The 27,089-nt window shown below is 37.1% G+C and overlaps 1 protein-coding gene across 5 annotated transcripts; it reads left to right on the top strand.

Annotated features, from left to right (window-relative positions):
- Positions 1-5,122: 5,122 nt before the first annotated feature.
- Positions 5,123-12,171, top strand: LOC104591072 (3-ketoacyl-CoA synthase 4-like). 5 transcript variants are annotated; one of them, XM_088903250.1, is made up of 3 exons: positions 5,125-7,215; positions 8,189-8,253; positions 11,998-12,068. In XM_088903250.1, the coding sequence occupies exons 1-3, from the start codon at positions 5,684-5,686 to the stop codon at positions 12,051-12,053; spliced, it is 1,653 nt and encodes a 550-aa protein (XP_088759376.1). In that variant the 5' UTR covers positions 5,125-5,683; the 3' UTR covers positions 12,054-12,068. The 5 variants fall into 5 exon arrangements, with proteins under 5 accessions (XP_010248169.2, XP_088759376.1, XP_088759375.1 ...); XM_088903249.1 differs by lacking the exon at positions 11,998-12,068 and adding an exon at positions 9,258-9,566; XM_088903251.1 differs by lacking the exon at positions 8,189-8,253 and having other exon boundaries at positions 11,998-12,171.
- The last annotated feature ends 14,918 nt before the right edge of the window (positions 12,172-27,089 follow it).

The raw sequence follows: 27,089 nt of genomic DNA, 5'->3' as shown, positions 1-27,089 counted from the left end.
CTCAACACACGGCAGGGATGTGCTGTAGAATATTGTAGGGGGCAGTCTTGTGGGGGGTTGATTCGGTCTCGGACTGAACAGTAAAAAGCCCTAATTAAAAAACTTGATATTATTCCTTTATGAAATTCCCGCTTTTTTACTTCTTTAATTGTGGTATCCAAACTTTTGAGATTCAAAACCTTATTATAAGGAAAATATAAAACGAGAAAGTAGGGGATTTTTCTTTTTTAAGCCACGAAAAATGAAAAGAACAAAGCTGAATCAGATGCCTTTGTCTTGGTGATTGATGGGGTGAATTGAATCTCTACACCTAGAATTGCCCTTAACAAGATTTCCATTGAATGGTTCTTATACTGAAACCTAAAGTCCCATGGTCCTGCCTACCTTACCTACGGAGCCTCAGTCCACTGTATTGGTCCCTCAAAGAAAAGTCGTAGAATTACGGGTTCTAAGAACTTTGCCGAATTGAGTGTCACATGGAAGCAGAAAAGCATTAAAAGTGACATCTTATGGAGGGTTCTGCTCACGTTGTATGGTTGATGTATGTTGAGTGTCTTGTCATGCTTTTTAGAAAACGTTCAGGGAACTTCGTTCTTAATGAATATGATGATAAGGACTAAGGAATATGCTTAAAAGAATAAGATGATATAATTTCATCTCTAGGTCACTGGCTGCATGTTCAGTATTTTTATTTTTATTTCTTTCTTTCTTCTTTGGTTAGGAAGAAACTAGATGTTACAACCAATATGTTTACATGAAAATTTAGCAAGATCAGGGTGGTTTTTCCCTTTTAATTTTATTGATAAGTTTAAATGTGTAACCATATGAATTTAAACAATTTGAAACCATATATAAAAGACTGGGGCATGCACCAATTGCTGCTAGGGGTTCTCAAGATTTGGTGGACATTTTTTGGAACCGAACCGGTATTATCAGTTTTTGGAAAATCGGTAATTGGAATCGAACCGAAATTAGTCTAATTCGATTAACCAATTCAATTAACTATCGGTTCGATTTGTCAGTTTTTTGGTTTTTTAATTTTTACAATATAAATTATAAAAACATATATAAATATATAATAAAAAATTATAAATAAATAAATAAATATTATATTTTAAATAATAAATAATATATATAAAATATATATATACATATATATATATATATACTGGTCGATTCAATTAATCATTGATTTTCTATATTAGTTAACCGAAACCAAATCGGTACCTTTAATTTTTTACTTCACATAAAAAATGTGATAAGTTGAGCATAATGGCAAGTGCATCTAATAAAACATGAAAGTACATCTTGTAAAACGTGAATCAATGAAAAAACAAGTTTTTAATGTGATTGGTTGAGAGTTAAATTTAACATGCACCCAATAGTAATGAATGGATCCTAGTTGAACTCTATATAAAATTCAAATTAAAAAAAAAAAAAAAATGATGTTTGAACTTTTTGTAAATAAAATAAATACGAGGATATTCGATTATGATGCCAGAAATACATAATTCGTGCCAAATACCCAGCCAAAAATGAGGATTACACAATGGAATGAAGCACCCCAAATGGGGAAAACTGTTCTCACGCTGGATTGGAATCTAAGCTAATCACCTTGCCATCTTTGACAGCAATCCACCGGTTTGGGCACGATGAGGGTGAGGGGGGCCCAGTTTCATGAGTCCATATGACACCAATCCACTGGACCCCACCTTGTATTGTTACATGTATCATTTGACACCATTCCACCAATAGGTTGGTGGGCAATACACCCCTTTTATGTGGGTCCCTTTTGTTAAATAATGGATCTATCAAGGTAATGATAAGGTGGGGCTCCCACAAATGAAGAAGGGAAGCTTTGAAGCTTTAAATTGGAATATCCCCTTTTCTGCTTTACATCAAACACCCACCTTGCATTGTCTTATGTCCCACCTCATGAAACTGACAATAGACAGCTTAAATGTCACGGTATTCTCGTGCCAATGCTTCATCAATTATTGAATTATTTCCCTTCACTACCCTTCTTTTCGGCCAAAAAAAATGGTTTTTTGTTTGGAGACAGTTTGGAAGGCAACTTACTTTTTTTTTTTCTTTTTCCTTTTTTTTTTTTTTAATATGGTTGACCACCGAGGCCAGACTCCGGACTCCAAAAGCTTTGGCGTTATCGTCCATTGCTCACTGCCACTGCCACAGGACACAGTACCAGTCCGGCCTTGGTCTGATCGCCACACGTGACCTGGGTTTCAGTGTACTACCAGTACACCTTTTTGTTGTCCTCCGGCCTGCCAACTGGCCTCTTGTCTTACGCTAATCACCATATCAACCTAGCCCGTCCAGTTTTGGTCCAGAACCAACCTCACCATGCAATAATCAGTAAGGGGCTTTTTGATAACAGCTGAATATGCTGAACTGAAAAAGCTTCTTATTTTGTCTTTAAGGTTCTGTTTGACAAGAATGTAAATAGAAATATGTATGGTTCATATATAACTCATACATACATATGGATTCTGATTGTATTTATATACCCAAATAGAGGTTGTTAGTTTCTTCGTGGCTGAAAGCCTGAAACTGAAGTTGGATAGACCACAGTATCTTTGAAATTTGTATTATTTAATTATTTGAACAGTTAAAAGACAAAAACAGTAAGTTATTCGATTAAGTTCAGATAGCAGCTTTTGGCTTTATGAGATGGGCTCCATCCGGACAGTTCATAAGCCATATTTGGTGAAGATCAAAGGAATCCAATAATGGATGTCTCTCAACCAGAACTGGGTTGTCTGCTGATGTTTCCTGGGAGGGCTGAGCTGTGAAGATTCAGCAATTTGGGCACTCCTGATTTCTCACCAAACATAGCTTCGGTCCATGTAGAACCCACCTTGAAAAACCTGAAATCATTATACTTCAGCCTTTCCAAAAGCTTTAACCCTCCCAAACTAAGCTTGGCATGAAGCCAAACCAAAATTCTTAAATTCTCTGAAATTATTGGCCCCCAAAGTCCGAACTCAAATCCTACGTTAACCCTCCATGTGCCACAGCATCTGTTTCTCATACTTTACGTCTCACTGAAATTATGCAAGAGGGTACTAGCTAGTCACAAGTCCAACTATGAAACCGTTTACTTAGAAAATAAATAAGTATATTATATATAGATATGGTTAGTGAGGTTTTGAGCTTTTATAATTCCTAAGAACCCACAGACCCACATCCAATGTTAAAACATATAATTAACGTACAATCCGGCTTCTTGGGACTTGAGAGAGGTGGACTAGATGTTAACTCAATTACCTAATCCTTTGTCATTTTCTCCCTCAATTCCCACACTTTTGAGCGGTGGTTTCTTTGAACTAAAAGAACATGTCTAATATTTAATATTATTTCCAAGATACCAGTTTTTGAAATATGTAATGACAAAAGTCCCCTTTGTCAAAATATCTTTATTTACAATCTAATTTCTAAAAATAAATACCCTTAATTTCAAAGAGTAGTTGTTATAGTTTTAGCAAAATTTTTAATGAACCCGGCCCAAAGTCCGAACTTGAAATAAGGATGCAACTGGGCAAGTTGGGTTGGGTCGAAGGTCAACCCAAGCCCAACCCTAAAGGTGAAAACCTTGGGCTTGGATTTGGTCCAACCCGAGGTTAATTCCAATTTTATCAATCCAGACCCCAACCAGAGGTTAATCCAATACAATTCAAGTTGAGCTTGGGTTTGGTCTGGACCGGGCCAATTGGGTTTGAAAAAATTTAAGAATATATTTTATACATTCTAAAAATAGAAATGATTGAAAATATGTATAAATTGCATTTAAAATATATGTATATGTGTATACTTGTATGTATGCAATTTTTTCAGATGAACGGAATCGAATTAAATTGGGTTGGGCTCAAGTCGAACTTAGGCTATTAAAACCTCAACCCAAGCCCAACTAAGTTTAAATCAGACCTGAGTTTTTTTTTTTTGACTAGGCTCAACCCACTACTCAAAAACTTAGGCACAACCAGTGCAAAAACTCGGATTGGATCAGGTTGAACTTGGGTTGCCCAAATTGCACCCCTTACTTTAAAAAGCAATGTAAAAAAATGCTAACTCAGGCCAAATCCCAATTGCACCCCAATTCCTAAATATTCAATCAAGCCCAAAGACATATAGAACATGAGAAACAAACTTAATTAATATTACAAATAGGAATTCTCATAAAATATTTCCTAAGAAGACGAGGAACAAATTCTCTTAGAAGTCGAAGAGAAAATGATAATCCTATCTTACTCAATACCAGGCAAGAGAGGGGCATTTTGGTCTCGATAATATAATGGCATTCTGTCAGCCAATATCCAATGGAAAGAAAGAGGTACGAATCAAGCAAAGATACGTCATACGTGAGAGACATCCTGCTCATTTTCATATATATAACCTAAAAAAAAAATAACTTGCAAATCTTGATTCTACCATCCTCAATTGGTTTTAGCCGTTGGATTGGGGCCTTGGACACTCACGATGGATGGGGCCGGCAGAAATTTCCAATATTCCACTTTTGCCCCCCTAGCGCTGACCTGACCGAATGAAAATAAATCACGTAGACCCCAAAAGAATGGTCTACGGTCTATCCTATTTACTGCACATGAGCACACGTGAAAGAGAAGAGAAAGTGGCACTCACTCCACTTTCAACGGTTCCACCCCTGTGACACTTACGGACTTCACTCCTGTGGGGACCACCTATCTGGTCTCCACTTGGACGGTCAAAGAGGAGGATCTCTGACAGGGACCAATCTGACGGCCGTGATTCATCTAATCACCTTTTGACTTTTTTACGGCACGGATGCTCTTAAATGCGGTCCACCTCGTTTATGTTGCAGGGTCTCACTCATATCTTAGTGAATTGAACAGGACAAAAGCTCAAAACGGCCGTTTCGCGTCTCTCGACTCTCCCTAGTATGAGGAGTGGGAGTATCCTTACTCCAGCATCCAAACAGGGCCGTGCACGGAACCTCCAGATGAACGGAACCTTCCTGGCCTGGTTCCTGCTGACTAAAAGACGAGATTTTCTTTTTTTTTTTTTAATTTCTAATTTTCAAAAAAAAGAAAAAAGAAAAAAAAAATTCTCACGCTTCGCTCATCACAAACTGGTCATTTTCGTCTGAGAGACTGAGAGCAGTGACAAAGAAACGGGAGTTGAGGAGAGGTCTTGATCAGATGATTGAGATCATTAAACCTCCGCATTACACCCCTTTAAATCCGTACCTTTCTCAGAGAAAAACAGTTATTTGGACCGTTAATCTCATAATTTTTCCGTTTACCGAGGCGCTTCCGTTGACGATCCTCTTAAATTCTCTCAGAACTCCTATATTTTACGTCCCTGGTTTGTTTGGTTTCAATGATTCAAGATTTCAAGTAAGAGCTAGCAGCCGCAGCAGCGACCCGCGACTCACCACTGGTCGTTGGCGTTGTTGAATCTACCGCCCTCTTTCTCTTCCCCATTTTTGATTTTTTTAATCTGAGGATTCGTCGCCAAGTGGGTTAGATTACCTTGCTCAGTTTCAGTATAAATAGCACCCTCATCAGCGTATCTCGCTACTTCTCAGAGAGGAATCCAGTATTGGATCTATTCTGGTTGGTCCTGTATATTTTTATCGTCTTAGATTAGATTAGCCCAGTAGGGTTTATCTTAGTCTATTCAGTCGACCATGGAAGGCGGAGCTGCAGCTAATTCCGATACCACTGCTGGTGGCGCCGCCGCTGCTACGGGGGGTGTCCAAATAAAACCCAGTCGGAGGCTGCCCGACTTCCTCCAGAGTGTTAATTTAAAATATGTAAAACTAGGGTATCATTACTTGATGAGTCATCTTTTAACTCTGTGTCTGATCCCTCTCATGGCGGTTATCATGGTGGAGGTTGGGCAAATGAATCCGGAGGACGTACGTCAGCTATGGCTCCACCTCCAGTATAATCTCGTTAGTGTTATTGTCTGCTCCGCCTTCCTAGTCTTCGGCTCCACCCTTTACATCATGACCCGCCCGCGTCCCGTCTACCTCGTTGATTACTCCTGTTACCGTCCGCCTTCTCGTCTCCAAGTCCGTTCTGACCAGTTCATGGAGCATTCCAGGCTCACCGGCGACTTCGACGATGCCTCGCTCGAGTTCCAGCGCAAGATCGTCGAGCGCTCCGGTCTCGGCGACGAGACTTACGTCCCTGAAGCGATGCATTATCTTCCCCCTCGTCCATCGATGGCCGCGGCTCGCGAGGAGGCCGAGCAGGTCATGTTTGGTGCTCTGGACAATCTGTTTGCCAACACCTCTGTCAAGCCCAAGGACATTGGGATTCTTGTTGTGAATTGCAGTCTCTTCAATCCCACCCCTTCTCTTTCCGCCATGATTGTTAACAAGTATAAGTTGAGGGGCAATATCAGAAGCTTCAATTTGGGTGGAATGGGCTGCAGCGCCGGAGTGATTGCCGTCGACCTTGCCAAGGACTTGCTCCAGGTCCACCGCAACACTTATGCTGTGGTCGTGAGCACTGAGAACATCACTCAGAACTGGTACTTCGGGAACAGGAAGTCAATGCTGATACCCAATTGCCTGTTCAGAGTGGGTGGCGCAGCCGTGCTGCTGTCGAACAAGTCTGCCGATAGGCGCCGGTCTAAGTACAAGCTTGTTCATGTCGTGAGGACTCACAAGGGGGCTGAGGATACGGCATTCCGTTGCGTCTACCAGGAGCAGGATGACGCCGGCAAAGTGGGCGTCTCCCTGTCCAAAGATCTCATGGCAATTGCTGGAGGAGCTCTGAAGACCAACATTACCACCCTCGGTCCTCTTGTCCTCCCAATTAGTGAGCAGCTTCTCTTCTTTGCAACTCTAGTGGCGAAGAAGCTGTTCAATGCAAAGGTGAAGCCATACATTCCGGACTTCAAGCTGGCTTTCGATCATTTCTGCATACATGCCGGAGGAAGGGCTGTGATTGATGAACTGGAGAAAAACCTACAGCTGATGCCAGTACATGTTGAGGCTTCTCGGATGTCCCTCCACCGTTTCGGCAATACATCGTCAAGCTCCATATGGTATGAGTTGGCCTACACAGAGGCCAAGGGGAGGATGCGCAAGGGCCACCGTGTGTGGCAGATTGCATTTGGAAGTGGTTTCAAGTGTAACAGTGCTGTCTGGGAAGCTCTTCGGCATGTAAAGCCTTCTCCCAAGGGTCCCTGGGAAGATTGCATTGATAGGTACCCTGTGCAGACAGTTTCTTAATCTCACCCACATTTCCATTAGACATCTTCTTCATTCAGACAGTAGTTAGCTATACCCCAACTAGCTCTGTCTATTTTACTTTATCATTTGATTCTGGTCATTTAATCCATATTGATGTTTTTCCTTTTTTTTTTCATTTTTCTTTTGTTAATGTGTGCTTCCAGTACTTCGCAATCATGTACTATTACTCTTTGGGAATTTATAAGTTGCACCCTTCTGTTGTAATTGAAGAATGAATCCTTAATGGCTTTCTTATTCTGAAACCCCCTGGCCCTATTGGATATGCTTGTTTCATTGTCTTTAAATATTTATGGCTCTTCTTCACTAATGGCAAAAGTTTTTCAGAAACTATGTAGAGGTATTTACATATGGAGATTGGAGAAATCTTTGGTTTTCCAGGGAATATTAACTAAGCTATTTGATTATAAATTGATAATGATAAGATTGTGATTGTCAGTAAGGCTTCCACTGGTATAAGGCATCTCAATTCTTCCCTGTGCTTGCCTCTCTTCACAGATGATGGGGTATAGCTTGCTTCCAATGTGATAGGACGGCATTTATTAAGTGAATTATAAGTTGATGGACTCGAAACCTGTGGATATAGAGCCCAACTTAAGTTATTTTGTTCACTACAATGAGTTGTGATCATTTCAATGTGTCATCTTCCTACTACTGGTCTTGGTTTCCTACCTGCCATAACTAAGTCTGAAATTCTCTACATTACACAGTAAATAATCATTTCTTATTTAATTGTCTTGTCATTGGCATCCTGTTATTTTTCATGACAGTGCTAATAGCGAGCTAGATTTTATTCTCTTCATCCTATATGTGAGTAATGTTACTGAAAAACAGAAAGTGTGACATTCCAATTTCATACCCAATTTGTATGAGGAGTTCTTACACCTAGTTGATATTTTCCTTTTCATATGCTCCTTTCCTCTTCTGCAGGCAGCTATGCTCATTTGCAGTCACCTGTGTCCCAGATTCAGTTGCCTACCAAAATTATAGTTATGGTAATGATATTATTTGGCAATTTGGGCAACTCTTTTTAATTATGGCATGCAAAGACACAACTAATATATAGTGTTATTATTTTTGTCCTTCTATTGTCCTTGTCCATAATTAATTTCTTTTTTATTTTTCGGGGGTGGGGGTGGGGGCGGGGGCGAGGGCGGGGGTGGGGGGCAGGGTGGTTTCTCACATCACTGACCTAATAATATTAGAAATCCCAGATACAGTTATTTGATAGAAGATTATTTTGATTTTACTTGCCCCCATATGAATCTCAATTCTTATTGTACTCTCTTTAAGATTGATCAGCTCTTACAATATTCTCTAAAGATTAAAATTATAGCAATTGGAGGCAACTTGTAGCAATAGTATATGTTAAATATTAAAACTACTCCCTATGGTCAGAACATGCTTTTACAATATTCTCTAAAGATGCACTAGCAATAACATGGGGTAGTGTGATCCCAATCTACACTTTGATTGCTTCGTATTCTCAGTGTATCTACTAGCTGATCTTCTACTCTGGCTGGTTAAATTTCCTTACCCATATAATGGAACTTAAGAGTTATCCTTGAATTGAAAGTTGAAACCGGAGACATAACAAAGGAGCAGAGTATTCCTGGAAGCTTTTGTTGTGGCTTCATTTACATCTCGGAATGTGGGAAATAATAAGATTAACAAGCTCATCACCAATCCACATGCATATTCACAAAAATGAACCCAACACCTATGCTGAACTCAGATTCACAAACAAATTCTTGTCAACATTGAGTTTAAATATCCATTAGCATCCTAGAGGGGAGTTCATCTCTATAAGACTATTACAGTATTTTCTCTGTTTCCTACAGTGCTTTCAACTTATGCAAATATCTCCCTGTTCAACAAAGCAAAGCTCCTTTGAACCCAAGCCAAAGATATTGATGCTTATCTACTTCAATGGAGTGAAAAATTGAAACATATCTTCTTTCTCATATAAGAAAAATGAATATTTCTTTTCTGAACTCAGGTTGCATTGTGAGCACCACCAAAAATAATTTGGAGAGGCCCATAAACTATTATGAGAAACTCCTTACAAGAGGAAGAAACCAGCTCTTTTCAATTGCCACTTTCCATAGGTCTTCTGGAGGCTGTTGTTTTTAGGCAGAGAAGCCAAAGGGAAGTAACAATGTCAGATTGTACATAGATTATTTATTTACTACTAAGAATTGTGGACAGGCTTGCTTCCTGCATTGGCACTTTCTGATCACATTTTAAAAAGTATAATTGCACAAATGTGGTCTCAGTTATCCTCACTTCCAGATTGCAAACTTATTTATTATTAAAAATTGTGGATAGACTTATTTCCTACATTGGCACTTTCTGATCACATTTTAAAAAGTACAATCGCACAAATGTAGTCTCAGTTATCCTCATGGAAAGGATGAATTTTTCCGAGGCAGCTTCATCATCTCATCATATTGAACTTGCTCATGTATGAATCTATGCTTTGAATGGCCTCAATGGTTGCAAAGTCAATTAGAAAATTGCATCTTTTAGCATAGAAAAGGAAGAATGAAGATAATAGAAAATTAATTCATTTAAAGAAACATGACAGTGGGAGCAACTCAGAATAGACTTTTGGATCCCAAGGTAAATAACTAACTTTGTTCAACAAACGGGTTATGGAACATATAAAATCACCATAACAACAAATATATCCTCCCATTTTCTCATCTTGTCCCCTTATTCCACGGAGGTAATTGATTCTTCCTGCACTGGATACTCTCTCAAAGAGCACATATCTTCATTAAGAACTGCAGATAATGATTTATGGAAAAGAGGAAAGGAAAAAATAACCTGTAGGGAGTTGCTGATGGTTGAATGTAGAGATTTGGTTATGCACATGTAAATTCTGTTGAAACATTTGAGAGCAAGCAACTTGTCTGATGAACTAATACATTGTTGTCTATCATCCCAAGCAATGCAAACCTCTCTTGTTTGGGAGAAAGAATATTCCTCTCAAGTGCAGATGCAACAAAAACAATAAGACATCATTCTCTTCAGTGAAGCCCTTTAAGGTGCATGTCTTTATGTATTTCATTCTTCATCCATATATTCTTTCTTTAGATTTACATAGAAAATAGCAGGATGAAATGACCTTAGTTCTGCTTTAGTCTCTAGACATCTGAGTTGATATAGCAGAGATTATGTGATCTAACAAACAGTCAACATGGAGCTGCTGGCATTTGTACTCTTATAGAAGTGACCCTTTATTATTTCATCCTTAATTTCACATGTCAACTTATTTCTTAGACTATATTGTTACCAACTCCAAAACTACTAGAAGGCAGGGCATGGGAAGGAGTGGAAGTGCTACTGTTGGATAGTTCTTTTTGGGAGGTGTTATGATGTTGCAGCTCAATTATGTTTTCTGGTTCTTGTCCGGTTATTTAGTCATTCCTATGGTTCTTTGGGAGGGCTTCTAGCTTTGAGGCTTTGGTTTCATTTTTTAAGTGGTTATGTGGTGTTAGAATTTCTGGTTTTGACCTGTTCCTTAGTGATGTGATCATTGTTGTTTCTTGTCGGGAAATTTTATGCTTTCAGCAGTTATGTGGGGTTGGGGGTGGGCTGGTGGTTCTCTTGTTTTTGAGTTGGTGCCCTCTTGTTCCCATGCACTTTCGTTTTATCTTTCATATATGTCTATGTAATCATAAACCCATACAGTATATTACTGGCAAAAAAAAAAAAAAAATGTTCCAACAGTTATGAGTTACCATAACTTTCTATGATGCTAAAGATGCAGGATACAAGTATCTTGTACTGCCAAGGTGTGACTAATAAGAAAGAAAGAAGAACCATATAATTCATGTTGGATTCTTTGACCTTGAGATACACAAGTCTGTGTTTTTGTGGAAACCCACATACTGATAATAGTAATTCCCAAAAGAAATTTTGTTGTCTTTTGAGCAAGGGTTCTGGTTCATTTGAGGATAAAGTTTGTGAAGTTTGGTAAATACCTTCTGGTAATGGTTTCATTATGAACTAGCAGATAGCTTGCCCCATAATTTTCTGATTTTTCTCTAGTTTTGATGATTATCACAGCCTATTTATGTGCAGCACATATCTAAATGCTGAGCATTGTATTCAGAGTAATGGTCCCAAAAGCAAACCCAAGCTGGTATGGGACACTGGACGTCCATATGCATATATACATCAAACATTCTAAACAAATAGTTCCTTTTTAAGGTATAGTTTTGCAAAACGTAGGATCATTGTATGATGTGCTAAATCTTATATGTGTGAACATAAGGTATATTCTAGAATGTGCATATGACATTTATTACCCATGTAATTACCATAATTATAAGAGAGACTTTTTCCTGTAACTGAATTTGAAAAATCATTTAAATTAAACAAAAAACAAATTAGTTTGCACATAAAGGGAAAATGTTGATCATGAATTAATTTTCAGGGTGTACTTGGTCGTAATCTTAGAGCATGAATTATTAGGTTTTGGTGTAGGGATGTATGTTATGATTTATGGTTGTACCTGAGTTTTCGTAAGGGAGGGTGTTAGAAAGTAGTATTTTGGTCTGGCCTGCTCTATGGTGCCTGGATTCAGGTAAATGCTTTGGTATATTGGATTTAGGTCTGTTATATTGGTTTTTTAATTTTGTTTTAGAGCATCTCTTGGTCATGGATTTATGTTTCTATTTTTGGGTTGGTTGGTTTTTTTTCCTATACTTATTCCTTTTCTGTCATGTTAGGGGGCAGGAGGGATGCAATTTGGGAATTCTTACACTTCTATTTTCTGAGATGGTGAAACTTCTATGCCCTCTCCTGTGGATGTAGGCTACTTTGACGTGCCATGTTAAATTTGTTTTTCTCATATTTTAATGCTTTCAGAATTTCAGTTATTATTCTATTCTTTGTAGATTGACAGATAGGAGCCTATTAGATACTACAAAGAATTCCTAAAAGCCATTGTACTTAACCTCATGTTTTTGTAGGTTAAATTAAATGACATTATAAAGGATTATAATCTTATTTTTTTTCCTTTTTTCCTGTCCCTTCTCCCTTGTTTTCCAATGTTTTCACTTCATCATAAGCCTCCAACTAAACTTGAAGCTAATCAGTTTATTAGATCTTCATCTTATAACTTTGTTGAGCTAGTTCATTCCATTAAGTTTGTGATGCAGTTAATAATTCTGTGCATCTGTTATTTTTATTCACTTTCATGCATTCCATCTGCTACAGTTCTTCAATTATTCATCTTAAAACTTTGTTGAGCTAGTTCACTCCATTAAATTTTTTATGCAGTTAATAATTCTGTGCATCTGTTATTTTATTCCCTTTCATGCATTCCAGCTGCTATAGTTCTTCAGTTCATTTTTTTCTCTAGGTTATTCGATTTGCTATATATGCCAGTTCTTGAGATTATTTATTTATTTTTTCATTTAGCATATTGATAGAATCCTGGTGCTTAAAATCAAATTCTTGACAAGAAAATGAATTTCTTAGTTGACTTCTGGCTACTTTTTCAGTCTTAGATGAAAATGTTTTGTTGGTAAAACTGAAGTTATGCTACGAACTTCTTATGAAATGTGTTTCTTTCGTCATTAGTAATATTTTTTTTTTCAACCTCTGCAGATACTCCACAAGGTTAGACCATTTAAGTCCAATCTTTAATGAATTTTGGCATGTTTCTTTCATATGATTGAGGTTTTTCCTTTAAAATGGGCATCTGCTCTGCTCAAAGATATTCTTAGCTTCTACCTTGGCTTTGGTTTAACTCGCTTAACATGGTTGAGATAAACTGTGGAGAGAGTTAAATTAATAATGAGTTTTCATCCTCAGACCAGAGTTAATATTTTATTCAATTTGAGATATTCTATACTGGTAGTTATACCTTTCTACAATTGATAATCATTAATAAAAGAAACTAACACTGACTTAAATATTATGTATGACTGATAAAATGAAGTAGAAATAACATTGATGTTTTCTAGCATTAACAAATGAACTAAAACGATTTCCATCAAACTGGCAACTTAGGTATATAGTATAGGTTGTCAAAATGTAACAATACTTTCATCAAATTGTAAAGTAATATGGATGGATGTTTATAGCAGTCATTTAGGATGTGCACAGTCATTCCATGGTCTTGAGGAAAGTTGCAATGTTGTGGAACATTGCCTGTTGCGGAACATTGCCTGTTGCCTGCACTTGGATTTAGGCATAACTCAGAGTCTTGTGCCCTCAAAATCACAATAAATAAACATGTCATATTTCTTTCGATCTAGTTTTGCGTAAAAGATGTATTCTAGGTGAATTAAGCCTCATGGATATGGTATTAACAAGACTAGATGTGCTTTATGTATAGAATGTGGGCAAAAGAACACTGACAAAGACTGAGTACAGATGAGGTAAGAACACTAATGTGGATAAGTGTCAAGACTACAAAAGCTAAAATCTAAAATTAATCTAGTCATGAAAACCTAGAGTGTCCCTAGAGGAAAGCTTAGTTGATACAGTAAATTCTAGTAAATACAATAAATGAGTAAAGATATGAGGCCAATTAAAGGCTTTAGCAAGACACAATGAAGAGAGAAACAAAAACAACCTTGATTGAGGTAGTACAAAAAGACTCCAGGACTGTTGTTTGATAGTAGATCTACCCCAAATTGGGTTGCAATGGCAAAGTTGGGTTGGTTTAATAGAACCATATGGTTGTGTTGGAATTGGATAACCCTAACTCCATTTAGTGATGCAGTTTCACTACTCTATAACTTACGAAGTGCTTCACTCACCCTAAATTTTACTTTAGGAGACTGGGGAAATGCTGTATCGTGATATTACCAAATTAAGATTGTTGTGATTCCTCTGACCATGGTTTGCAATCCTTCCCAAAGATGTACAAAAGCCTCCCCAAGAACATTGAAATTATAATAAAACTCAAATATCTAATAAAATGTTCTTTTGAAGTTCATGCTTTTGTTTGATGCCAATCCTGTGAGCCATGCCAATCTGTGGTGATGTCATGCAATCTATATCTTAATTGAAATTGATTTATTCCTTTTGTTTGTTCAAGAAAGTGGCAGTATTCCTAGAATAAATTGTTTTTGAATTCTTATATTTAGATATTAATCTTGTTTTAGTTTTCCTATTTTAAGTTCTTAGAGTTTTACTAAAGAAAGAAACCAGTTCCAAAAATCAAAGTAGAAGTTATCAAGTAATCTAAACAGCTTGACTAAAAGACAAAGTCAAATACATAAATGCAATGATTTCCATCAAAGATGGGTGGTGTACACTGTTTTCTTACCTCTCAAATCACAAATCAAATGAATTTGATCATGTTGGATTCATGGATTGAACTTTTTTTTTCATTTTAGACATAAAATGCTCTGCTTTTTGGCCATATAATTGTAACACATTTATATGGTCTATCTGGGTTAGTATATTCCACTTTCTGTTATAATGAATCTGAGGATTCGAGGAATTCAAGAAATTCCCTTCCCACATGGTAAAAATGATATCGAAATCTAATAGGAGCATGATCAACAAGCTCTGTCTGAGTGCCGAGACAAGGAAACTAGCAAAACAGTTTGCAATATTAAACTTCTTTCTGAATCCATCCAACTGATCAATGTCAAATAGCTCAATACAAAGTCATATTTCCAGCCAGATCTTTCCTTTAATGCCTCCTCATGGAGACTAGTCTCAAGAAGTCTGAGGAATCTGGTATGCTTCTTGTCGTTCTTGTAGAAGGATCATTACCCAATGTCGGCCACCATCCAGAGTTTTGGGAGGGGCCACTGCTTGCTGTAATGGTAAAATCCTGGGATACAGACATGGGTACATGGATTCAAATCTGGGAGTGGCAACATCTGTGTACAAGAAATGCCAAAAGTTCATGTCATTTCATTAAAATTTTCTCCTTGGTTGAGAACTGCTGCAAATTGTTGGAATTCAAAGATTCCATAAAATATCGAAGTTTTAATTAACTTGAGTCTCATTATAAGTTTTATTCCATTTTTGTTTGAATTTATTGAAGAGACAGGGAGAAGGATTGAAGTAAAAAGATTTCATAGGTATTGCAGATGAAAAACACAAAACCTAGACCTGATAAGCGGTAGCTCACCCAACAAGGTTGTCAAAACAATGCTCAGAGGGGCTTGGCAGATGAGAGCTAATTAGCCTCTGTCTTTTCATGGCACAGTGTAATGTTCATTCTTTGTAGTTTGTATATCTTGACAAACCATAAATGCACTATCTTCATTTATAGAAGGAGCCTAGGTGTAAAAGCATAAACATACGAAACACCATCCCTAAGCATGAATAGGAGTTTGAAACAATCACCTCAACCAGCATAATGGTGCAAGATGCCTTCCTTAAATTGAGAAACAAGGTAACTGATAGCAATATGTGACCAGCGTTCAAATAGATGTAGCAAAACAATACAATGGGCGAAGTTGGACAGGTTAGTGAGGTCCAAGCCAGATGTGCCAAAGGATGAACTGCAGTGTGGTCAATGGATAGAACAACTGAATAAACGTATGACGGTATGAGGATTGTTGGCTCATAGACATCCTGACGTGATCTAACCAGGAAACAAAAAGTTTGTCGCCTAAGCATAGATTTGCAAGCTATATGACAGGGTAGATGGAAAACAAAATTGAAGCAGCGCTGATGGGACAGCCTACTATGGAGAAGGTTGTATCTTCTATTGTTGTTCTTTTATTTAAAACACAAAAATTAAGGTGAACATAGGTCCAATCTAGAGGTGTAAAGGGGGCCGCCACGGGCTGTGCCGTCCTCCCTGATGGAAATTTTGGGGGTCGGCCCGGCCCGGCCCGCGGCCCAGGCCCAAGTGGGCCCGTGCCGTGCCATGTCAGCACACGGGCTTGGGCCAGGCGGGGCCGGGTTGCAGGCCATGCTGTGGGCTTGGACCATGCCGAGCTGGGCCAAAGGGTGGGCCTTGGGCCTAGGCCGAACCGGGCTGCACTGTTTTTTTATTTTTTATTTGAAAATTTGATTTCTTTTCTAAGTAAAATTGTAAAACTAAAATATTTAACTTTCCTATGAAATTTGGGAATTAGGAATTATTTAAAAAATTAAGAAATGAGAAACTAAGTTATTTAATACATAAATGAAAAAAAATGCTTAACCAAATTGAAATAAGAATGGTGGAACAACAAATTGGAATTTTATTTCATTTAAATTTGAATGGTACAAATTAGTGAATTACAAATACAATTATTGGATCATTGCATACTTGGATGAATGAAATACAAAAATGGAATAAATTAATACAATATAAAAAATACAATATGGTTACAAATTGAAAATACAAAATTACATTGTTAAAAAATAAAAAAAATATATCAAATAAGTTAAATAAAATTTAAGAATGATACAATAATTTGAAAAATGAAAAATTCTACAAGTAGTCAAATTCATGAATCATCATTCATGACTTTCATCATCTTCTTCGGGTGAAATGTCCGATGTTGTATCATGCCCTCCCTTGTCTTGTAATCTATCTTCTGCATCTAGCCAATCCTTGAAACAGATGCACATCTCTATGCTCTCATCGTTCATGCAGCTTCTTTTGTCATCTAGCACCCTGGTACCTGCACTAAAACAAGACTCCGATGGAACTGTAGACACCGGAGGGAGTAGTAGATCACGTGCCATGGCGGTGAGAACCGGATAATTTTTCGAGTGTTCACTCCACCAAGCTAAAATATCAAAATTATTTGATACTTCACGTAAATTAGAAAAATTTGCTTACAAATAAAAATTAAATAAAAATAAAAAATATCAAATTATTTGATACTAGCAGATTTCTACCTTCTACTTATTAAATAAAAAAACTTTTCTCTTCTACTACTAGGCTCAAAGTCAGAAGGAGAAGAAGAAGAAGATGAACTTCCTACAACTTTAGATTCATACAAACTGTACATTTCAAATAATAAATTATTAATTTCTTCTTTTTTATTTCCTATATCAATATTCATATTTTCATAATATGTTTCAAGTAAAATATCTAAACCATCTTTTGTAATCCTAGGGTCTAATATTGTAGCAAAACAATAAAGGGGAGAAATGTTCTCCCAATATTTTTTAAATTTATTTTCCATAATTTCAATAATACCGTATATTTCAAATAATAAATTATTAATTTCTTCTTTTTTATTTCCTATAAAAATATTCATATTTTCATAATATGTTTCATGTAAAATATCTAAACCATCTTTCGTAATCATAGGGTCTAATATTGTAGCTAAACAATAAAGGGGAGAAATGTTCTCCCAATATTTTTTAAATTTATTTTCCATAATTTCAACAATACATTGAAATTGTGGATTATTTATATATTTCGCAAAACAATTACTAATTACCATTAATTGATATGGTAAATTACAACTAGTTGGATAATAAAGTCCAGATAATTCATTTGTTGCATCATAAAAATGTTTTAAAAAATCTCTTATCCAGACTGTCATTTCCTAGTCTTCCTCAATTATCATATCATTAGGCATTTTTAAATTATAAAAATCAGAAAGAATTTGTTTATGAGATATACAACTTTCTAACAAAGCATAGGTAGAATTCCACCTATGCTATACATCTAATATAAAATGTTTATATTTTAAACCATAATTTTGGCATAAATATTTAAATTCTTGTTTTCTTGCCCCTGAACTTTATATATATATATATATATAATACAATTTCTAATTTTTGAAATATGATTTGACAAATTATTCAAGGCATCTTGAATACATAAATTTAATATGTGACATGCACATCTAATATGAAATAATTTACCATTTAAGCATGGTTTTAATTGAGATTTTAAAATATTTATTGCAGAATCATTATTGCTAGCATTATCAAAACTAATAGAAAATAATCCATAAGCATGCAAAGTATTTAAAATACTTGCAGCAATAGTTGGGCCACTATGTGGCCATTCAAGCCTAGTAAAACTTAAAATTCTTTTATTCAAAAGCCAATTTTCATCAATAAAATGACTGGTAACACAAATATAACTAATATTAAATTTGGATGTCCAAACATCCGAAGTAATTGTAACTTTAGAATTAAGATTTGCTAACAAAGAAATTAAATTTTGTTTATATGAATAAAAAAATTTTAAAGCATCAGTTCTTATAGTATTCCTAGAAACTTTTTTATATTGTGGGTTTACAGAACTACACAACCATTTTTCTAGCTTTGTATCTTCAACTAACATAAATGGTTGTTCTGCATGTACAATATACTTAGCAAGTTCTTGTCTCATTTTTTCTTGTGAATATGTAAAAGTACCAAAACTAATCCCCCTCCCAATCTGTGTTTGGGTTGTTTCTCTCCCTTCACCTTTCTCTCGCTCATGTGTGAGCAAATTTCTACTCAAATGACCCATACCACCCTTGCTACAATAATTAAAGTCTTTCCTACATTTTTGGCAAACGACCCTTTTCCCCTTCCACTCAATATCCTCTAGTTTGCAAATTTTCCAAACCAGGCTACTCAATTTAGAAGCCCTCATTTTTCCCATAGTACTACTACTAGGGGTGAGAGTTTCACTTCCATCGACATCAAATGCATCAGTGCTAACACTAATACTATCGTGATGCAATTGAATGTCATCCATGGTGAACATATTGGGGAATTAGTTTTGAGAAGGGCTGGCCTTTTTTTTTTTTTAATTCTGAACTGATAAAAATTAATCTAATTCGACTTACCTGGATTGTCGGTTTAAGATCCCAACTTGATTTCAACGGTTGAAGCCTTTCAACGTCCAAGCCTCCCGAATTGAGATACTTGAGCTAGTTGAGCAAGCTTTTTTCTTGTTGAAAGTCGAAACTTCGATAAAGTTAAGACTTGAGAATTGGAGAATGCAGAATCAGACGATCAACTAATCAGAATTTCTCATATTGCAGATAATTGAGAATGTATGAGTATGAGAGAGAGAGAGAAAAAAAATTAAGAGAATTGTTGAATTGGTGTGATGAGAATGGTGGAGGATAGGGCTATTTATAGGAATTGAACATAATTCAATTGCCCAAAATACCCAAAAAACTATCTGTTATTTAGTTGTTGGGAGGGGTATTTTGGTCATTGTAAAGTTACTTATAACTTTACCCAAAATGCCCCCCTAAACTAATTGTTATATAGCTGTTGGGAAGGCATTTATGTCATTTTTTCAACCCCCCATAAGCAAAAGATAGAAATACCCCCCTAATATGGCTATTTATAGATGTTGGGGGGTATTTTTGTAAACCCCCCAAAAGCTGAAACTACTGTTGGACCCCTTTGGGAGGGGGCCCCAATGGCTATATTCCCGAGCGGGCTGAGTGTGGCCCGTTACGGGCCCAATGGCAACACGTGCTGTTGTGCTGTTGTGCCCGTTACGGGCCCAATGGCAACACGACACGACACGTGCTGTTGTGCTGTGTCATGTAGGCCCATGGGCCTCGAACCCCCAGTCCGGCATGGCACGGACCTCCGTGCCAGGCCTGGCACGGCTCGTTAGCCATCGTGCCGGGCCGGGCCGGGCGGTCCAAAATCCGGGTGGCCCGGCCCGATTTACACCTCTAGTCCAATCTGCTAACCACCCAGTAGTTGAACTTGAAATGGTCACATACGACCATTTAGGAGGCATTCAATCAAACCTGTGGACACATAGGCTCTCCATGGTATGATCAGTGGGCCTATTCGGGTTGGTCAGAGTTAATATTTTACACTAATTTTGGGCCTGGCTCGTGCTTAGGGTCAGGACCATTCAAATTTTGACAAAAATCCAACCCAAGCCTGTCCAAGTTGTACCCTTAATGGGCTTCATGTGCATGCCTCACCGCCATTCTCCCGGACAAAAAAAAAAACAGGCATACGCCCAATCTGTTCTATGCTTTGGATATCGGCAGGACAGCTCAAAACAGGTAGAGCTTTGGATTATTGGATACCCGTAGGCCCATTCTGGCCTTGCTCAGCCAGAAAAGGATGCTCTTCCATTCTCTACTTTGTTGTTGCTATTGTTGCGATGATGGAATTGCATTGGCTGTATTTATTTTAGTGGTTTGTGGCTCTAACTTATGAGGGGAAGTATTACTAAAAGAACATATATGTGCCATAACGCAAGAAAGGAACCTAGCCATCCCTAAATATGCCAAGACTTGTTGAGGGATCAGTTTCTTCTTTCCTTTCTTTTCTTTTCTTTTCTTTTCTTTTTCTCTTCTTTTTGTTTGCCAGGAAATTGAGGAACCTCGTCGGATGTATTGGTTTTTCGGGTCTGCAAGTCATAGTCCGCTTGTCAATCAGACCATAACTATAAGGTGGTGCTTGGTAAGATTGATTTACCAGCTTTGGTTTCTCATCTTGCCACATCAGTTGATTCAACAAATCACTCTAAGAAATCACATTTTGTAATCTCATTCCTCAAAAATCAGTCTATATTTTCATGTTTAGAGCAATTAGCCAATTATCCAAGCGGAGGGTGATGTCCAAATACCTGAACTTTTTTTTAAGAAATTATCATGTCAGCATTGCATCCACCAAATACGTTATTTTTAGGGTAAAAACTGGTAATTCCTTAAATGATTCAAATTTGGTGATTTCTAGGGAAGCAATTTTTATAGAATCAATTCCTCTAACCAAACACCAATTTCATTCATTGTGAGTTAAAAGATGGAGATACATCACAGTCCAAAACCTAGAAATGCCATAATGAAGCCCTAAGCAGGTTGAGGGTTGATCAATGAAGCCAAGAGCTCTTGCAGAAAGAGCATGAGCCAGTCTACCAGCACATGTTTGGTGGTGGATCAGCTCATTCTCTAAGCCTCTCACACGGTCTTAGTCTCTTAGATGTAAATGGAAGCATTACTAAAAACATCAATGAGACAATAACTCAAGAAAGCAATCTATCATCTCAAAATATACCAAGACCATATAGATGAATCCTGTCTCATCTATTTGGACCCTTTGCCTTATTTGATATACTTTGAAGGCTTTATCCTGATGAAGCATTCTAGAAAATAATGTTAAAAACTTCTAAGATTTATGACAATATAATATTTTATAGAGAGCAAAAAAAATTGCAACATAACAAAGGGTGCCCTAGTTTAATTTTTAGTTTTCTTATTCAATCTCCATTTTCTAAATTGCATCCATAGGCCTCTTATCAATTGGATAGGATATCGATCAGACCTGGCCCATTATATCTGATTGGGCTGTTTTTATTTGCCCACCAATCAAGCTTTGAGGCCTATTATGCAAGCCAGGATTTAGCAATGGAGCATGTACAACAAGATATAGTAGGATCCAAGATCCACCTACTTGGTACCCATCAGGATAGAAATTAATCTTGGGTCATATTTAGACCCTTCTATACTTTTCAATAGTAACGTGTTTTCTTTAGACTAGTTCAACAGAAGACTCATCCATGGGATTAGAGGACAATATTGGCAATGCAACTTGTCTAGCCTCCATTTGTTTGCAGTGAAATTTGCATTAGTGTAAATGTACACGCATGAATGTAAATTCATTATGTAAAAATCCTGGTTTACTTTTGCTTCAGATTTGATTTTATGTCGGTGTTTCTGTATCTCTTTGATTTTGTTTAATGAATTGGTTGTTTGTCAGAAAAAATTACTCAAGTATGAGTAATTTAGACTATTAGATCAACTCCATCGCACTTAAACATAAGGCTCAGTTTAGAAGCAATAAAAATGATAATATGTATAGCATAAATACATATAAAATAATACAAAATATAAGGTTTTGCGCTCTACATATTTGCATTTGTACTCCTTCCAAACTCAGCCTAAGGCTTAGTTTGAAAAGAGTACAAATACAAATAAGTATTGTGTAAATACATACAAAATAATACAAAATAATACAAAATACAAGGTTTTGCGCTCTACATATTTGTACTTGTACTCCTTCCAAACAGAGCCTAAGAAAAAATGTTATATTGAACCATTCTACCTGTTGTTTCTTGAAATGCTCCACCAAACAACTATTCAACAAGAAAGTTTATTTGTGTTGATGTGGCGAGTTACTTTATGGGGTGTTACTAAAAATGTCCAACCAAACAGTCAAAGGAATAAACGTTTAGGCTATGTTTGGTTTGAAGGAAAAAGTAGGGAAAGGCAAGGAAATCTATACAAGGTTTGTAAAGGTTTCCCTACCTTTCCCTACTTTTTCCTTCAAACCAAACAAACACTTAAAGTAACGTTTATTGAAATAAACATTTATCTGAAAAAATGCCCCTAAGGAATGCAAACATATACTATGAAAGAAAATAGAGGTGGGAAGAAGGTTATTTGTTTAAGAGAATTAAGGTAGGAGGTAAATTTGTGTTCATACGAGAGAGAATTGAAGCAGGAGAAAATACAAATTTTATATCTATTTTTCATATGCAAAATTTGTATTGTTAATGGGTGCAGATGAGACAAGAAGGGAAAATTTTTACAAGTAAATCCTAGTCACATATAAACAAATGCATTTTGCATTGCAAACAAATGGAGCCTAAGAATGAATTGGGATCTACTCTTCACACACCTCACACTTACCTCACAGGCACATCTCACCATGTATCAGAAACATTTCTTGTGAATAATAACACAAAGTATGAGAGATGTTCCCAATACATGGTGAGTTGTGATTGTAAGATCACAGTGAGTGTGTTGTGTGAGGAGCATATTTGGACTCCCTAAGAACAATTAATAAGGCTGTAGCGTGTTCTCCACATGGACCATGCCCAACGTAGCTATATCGATGCTGCATCTTTCAATCGCCAAACTCCAATTGAAAATGATTGACTTTTCTAGTTATTTCTAGAATTGGAACTAGAACTGGAACTGTTCTGACCACCGATTTCTGGGTTGATTGTTTAATTGTCTGGTTCGCATGGATGACCCATTTCAACGAAAAATAAAAAAAATGGCCAAAACTGTTGAACGGGTCAACGGTTCGACTGTCCAGGTTAGTAGGTGGTCACTGACCAATTCAACAGTTTTTGGTTAGGGACTGGGTTTGGGGTAAAATGGAACCAATTGCCTAGACAGTTCCTGGGCCAAATGGTCCAACCGTTTGAGTCAATGACAATTTGAAAACATTGTGGAAAACAAAGCTTTCAAAACATTACTCCGAAGAAATGAAATGAATGAGATCGGATTCAGTCCTCACAAAACCGTGCTCACATTGTACTCAGCCACTTGTAATCATGTATTGGGATTACATCTATACTTGTATATTTTTATTCATAGGGAGATATTCCCAATGCACAACTGCAAGTGGCTGTGAATACATTGTGAGTAGTCTTGTGAGGACCGAATCCGAGTTCAAAATGAATTGAGAGAGTGAGCAGAACACAGGCTTGGTCCGATTACATCATCTTCGAATGTGGAGAGAACTTTGGTTCTTGGGAGGCTTCTTCCACATGGCATGCGAACTCACTCAATTCATTCTAACGTTTTAAAAAATGACTCGAAAACGGAACCATTCTAATCACCGATTTCTAAGTCGATGGCCCAAACGTCTGATTCGAACGGATGACCCGTTCTGACAAACAAATTAAAAAATAAAAAAAAAATTAAAAAATAAAAACCGTCAAAAAACGTTGAACGGGTTGACGGGTCGACCACCTGGGTCAATGGTTTGTTGAATTTTTTAGCGGTTTTTGACCAAAAACCAGGTTTGGGGTAAAACGGAACCGGTTGCCTGGATGGTCTTGGGCCAAACGGTTCGACTGTTTGGGTCAACAGCGATTCGAAAACCTTGGTTCATTCAATCCTTGTTCCACATTACTCTTTTATCCTATATACAGCCAAATGCCCAAGAACATTCCCAACATCTCACACAACTAGAATCTGGGTTTGGTAAGACGAACGGGTTATGTGACTTATGTCTTAGGGCAGTTGTCTAACCTGCAGGTATAAAGGTAGTTCATTTAGGTTGTGTTTGGTTTGAAGGAAAAAGTAGGAAAAGGAAGGGAAAAGCAAAAAAACGTATAGAAGGTTTGTTTGGTTTGAAGGAAAAAGTAGGAAAAGAAAGGAAGAAGCAAAAGAACCTATAGAAGGTTTGTAAAGGTTTTCCCTACATTTCCTTTCCTTTCCCTACATTTTCCTTCAAACCAATCATAACCTTAACATCCAATAAATTCCAGGGGTGGAGTGAGGGTTTTTTCTTAGGGGGCTAAAAGATAATATACTTGCATTTGGGGGCTAAAATATGAATGAGATATCAATGAGGTTGTGGGAATTTTCAAGACATGGGGGACCATGGCCCTTGGCCACCCTGGCTCTGCCCTTCAATAATCCCTAGTACTTGTGTTTGTACCCAATTGTAATTTTAGGTGCATGAAATATGAGCAAACTTGTGAACTCTTGTATTCTTTTCGCTATAGACATGGGTGAGACTTGGGGTTTCAATTTGATTGGATTTGGTCCAATCCGATCCAGTCTAATGTGAATCCATTATAAATGGACCAGGTTCAATCCAATCCAATGAATATTTTGGACCATTTTGGATTGATCCAATTCAATGTTTGGACCATCCAATCTGTTTAAATTCATTTTGATTTAGATTGGTTTCAATCTAAACCTGGTCCATTGACACCTATATTCTTATCTTATATTAATTGACTAGATATTGGCTTAATCCAACCCAATCCAATATAAATTTATTAATTTATTACGGATAGACCAGGTCCAGTCCAATCTAATAAATATTTTGGATCGGATTGATCCAATTTAGACCTGTTCATGGGCCAGGCTTGGGCTTGACTTTTGGCAAGAATTTGAATGAGGCTTGGCCTGTAGCTCGAGCTCGACATAGTGTATGTCAGGCCTGAATCCTGACCTGTGAACAGGTCCACTAGACCTGTTCATGGGCCAGGCTCGGGCTTGGCTTTTACCAGAATTTGAATGGACCCGACATAGTATAAATCAGGCCCAAATCCTGGCCCATGAACAAGTTCAGTTCAATCCAATATGTCTTATTGATGCATCCAATCAGTCCAAATTAATTTTGGGCTGAACGGATCCAATCCAAAACCAGTTCATTGACACCTTAGGTGAGACCCATAAAAATAAGGGCATAGGGTGAATTAAAGAATCACATGGGTTGATGAACACAAATTGTTATTTGTAACTGAAAGGTAAATTAATCGCATGCATATGTTTATGGAACTGAAGTGACTATGTGACAATACATAAATTTGTATAGATCAACCCAAAATGTCAATGTTTGAGGTAGAAACATTTCTGTATGGAATTAGGATGACAACTCTATGAAATCATGCAACTGAATGGAAATGGGCTGTCTTCTGTCTAGTTTTTTTTCTTCTTCTCTCTAATTACTTTGCTAGTTGACGTTGGGATGAAAGCAAATTAAAGCAACAGATGAATAAATAGGAAACCAAATTAAAACTTATCACCTAATACAGATGAATAAATAGGAAACCAAATTAAAACTTATAATACTCTCGAGAACAGCAGACATGAGACACTTGAGAAATTAATTGCGCCTCATCAAACCCATCAACACTAGAGCTCCATACATAGCACTCTTCACTGTGATGGGATCTGTTCCTCATAAATGGGCGCCTCACATGTACATTCACCGTGCATTGGGAACATCTCCCATGAATATTCGCTAATAACTACGGGAGATGTCCCAATGCATGGTAGGATGTGCGTGTGAGGCGCTAGGTGTGAGGAGCAGATCATGTCTCCTCTTCACAACAACACTTGGACCCCCACATCTAAAATATCTCTGTACTTGTATTGTGAGGTTGGTGTGAAACGGGTTCTCTAAAGGGTAAATTCGAATTCCATCAAGGTGTAAAACTAGCAGAGGGGCCTGCTTTGTAGGGGCTGGAATGGAACTGTTAATCCATTGGCCCGGTCTTTGGCAAAAAATTGTTGAATCGGTCAATGATTCATTGACCCGAGCGGTTAAACCATTGACCTCTTGACTCGTAAAATGGTTTTTGGCCGTCTTTTATTTTTTAAATTGGGAACCATCCACGCAATCGGTTTCGTTTATCCTAATCTCAGTCCCTGGCCAAAAATCATTGAATTGGCCAATGACCCATTGACTTGGGCAGTCAAACCATTGACCAGTTCAATGGTTTTTGGTCATTTTTTTATTTTTTTAGTTTTTGTTGTCAGAACAGGCCATCCGTTCGAACCGAACAGTCGAACCATCGACTTGAAAACTGGTGGCCAAAACGATTCCATTTTTAGGTCGTATGAGTCACATGCTCGAATGACATAACATGTATGGTACTGCTTAATGGACCTCACACACTCAATTTTTTGCCTGTAATTTTTCTTGTCAGAACAGGTCATCCGTTTTTTTATTTTTTTAATTGAGAAACGTCCACGCAACTAGTTTCATTTTACCCAATCCCGGTCTCTGGCCAAAAACCGTTGAATCGGTCAACAACCCATTGACCCATTCAATGGTTTTTGGCCAATTTTTGATTTTTTTTTTAATTTTTGTTGTCAGAATAGGTCGTCCGTTCGAATCGGATGGTCAAACCGTCGACCCAAAAATCGGTGGCCATAACGGTTCCACTTTCGGGTCGTATGAGTCACATGCTTGAATGGCATAACATCATGATTTTTAAAACTGACCTGGAGACTGAATCGGTTAGGGATCCGATTACCGGGTCGAACGGATTGGCCCGATCTAACAAAAAAATTTAAAAAATAAAAAAAAAATGATCAAAACCGTTCAAATGATTCAATATCTAGTTATTAACAATATTTATAATAATTATTATATATTTATATAATTAGATAATTATAATAACAAAATTTATAATTATATATAATAACTA

The sequence above is a fragment of the Nelumbo nucifera genome, chromosome 4 (genome assembly GCF_055504915.1).
Source record: "Nelumbo nucifera cultivar China Antique chromosome 4, China Antique-T2T, whole genome shotgun sequence".
NCBI classification, from domain to species: domain Eukaryota; kingdom Viridiplantae; phylum Streptophyta; class Magnoliopsida; order Proteales; family Nelumbonaceae; genus Nelumbo; species Nelumbo nucifera.
This window is presented reverse-complemented; position numbering and strand designations above follow the sequence as displayed.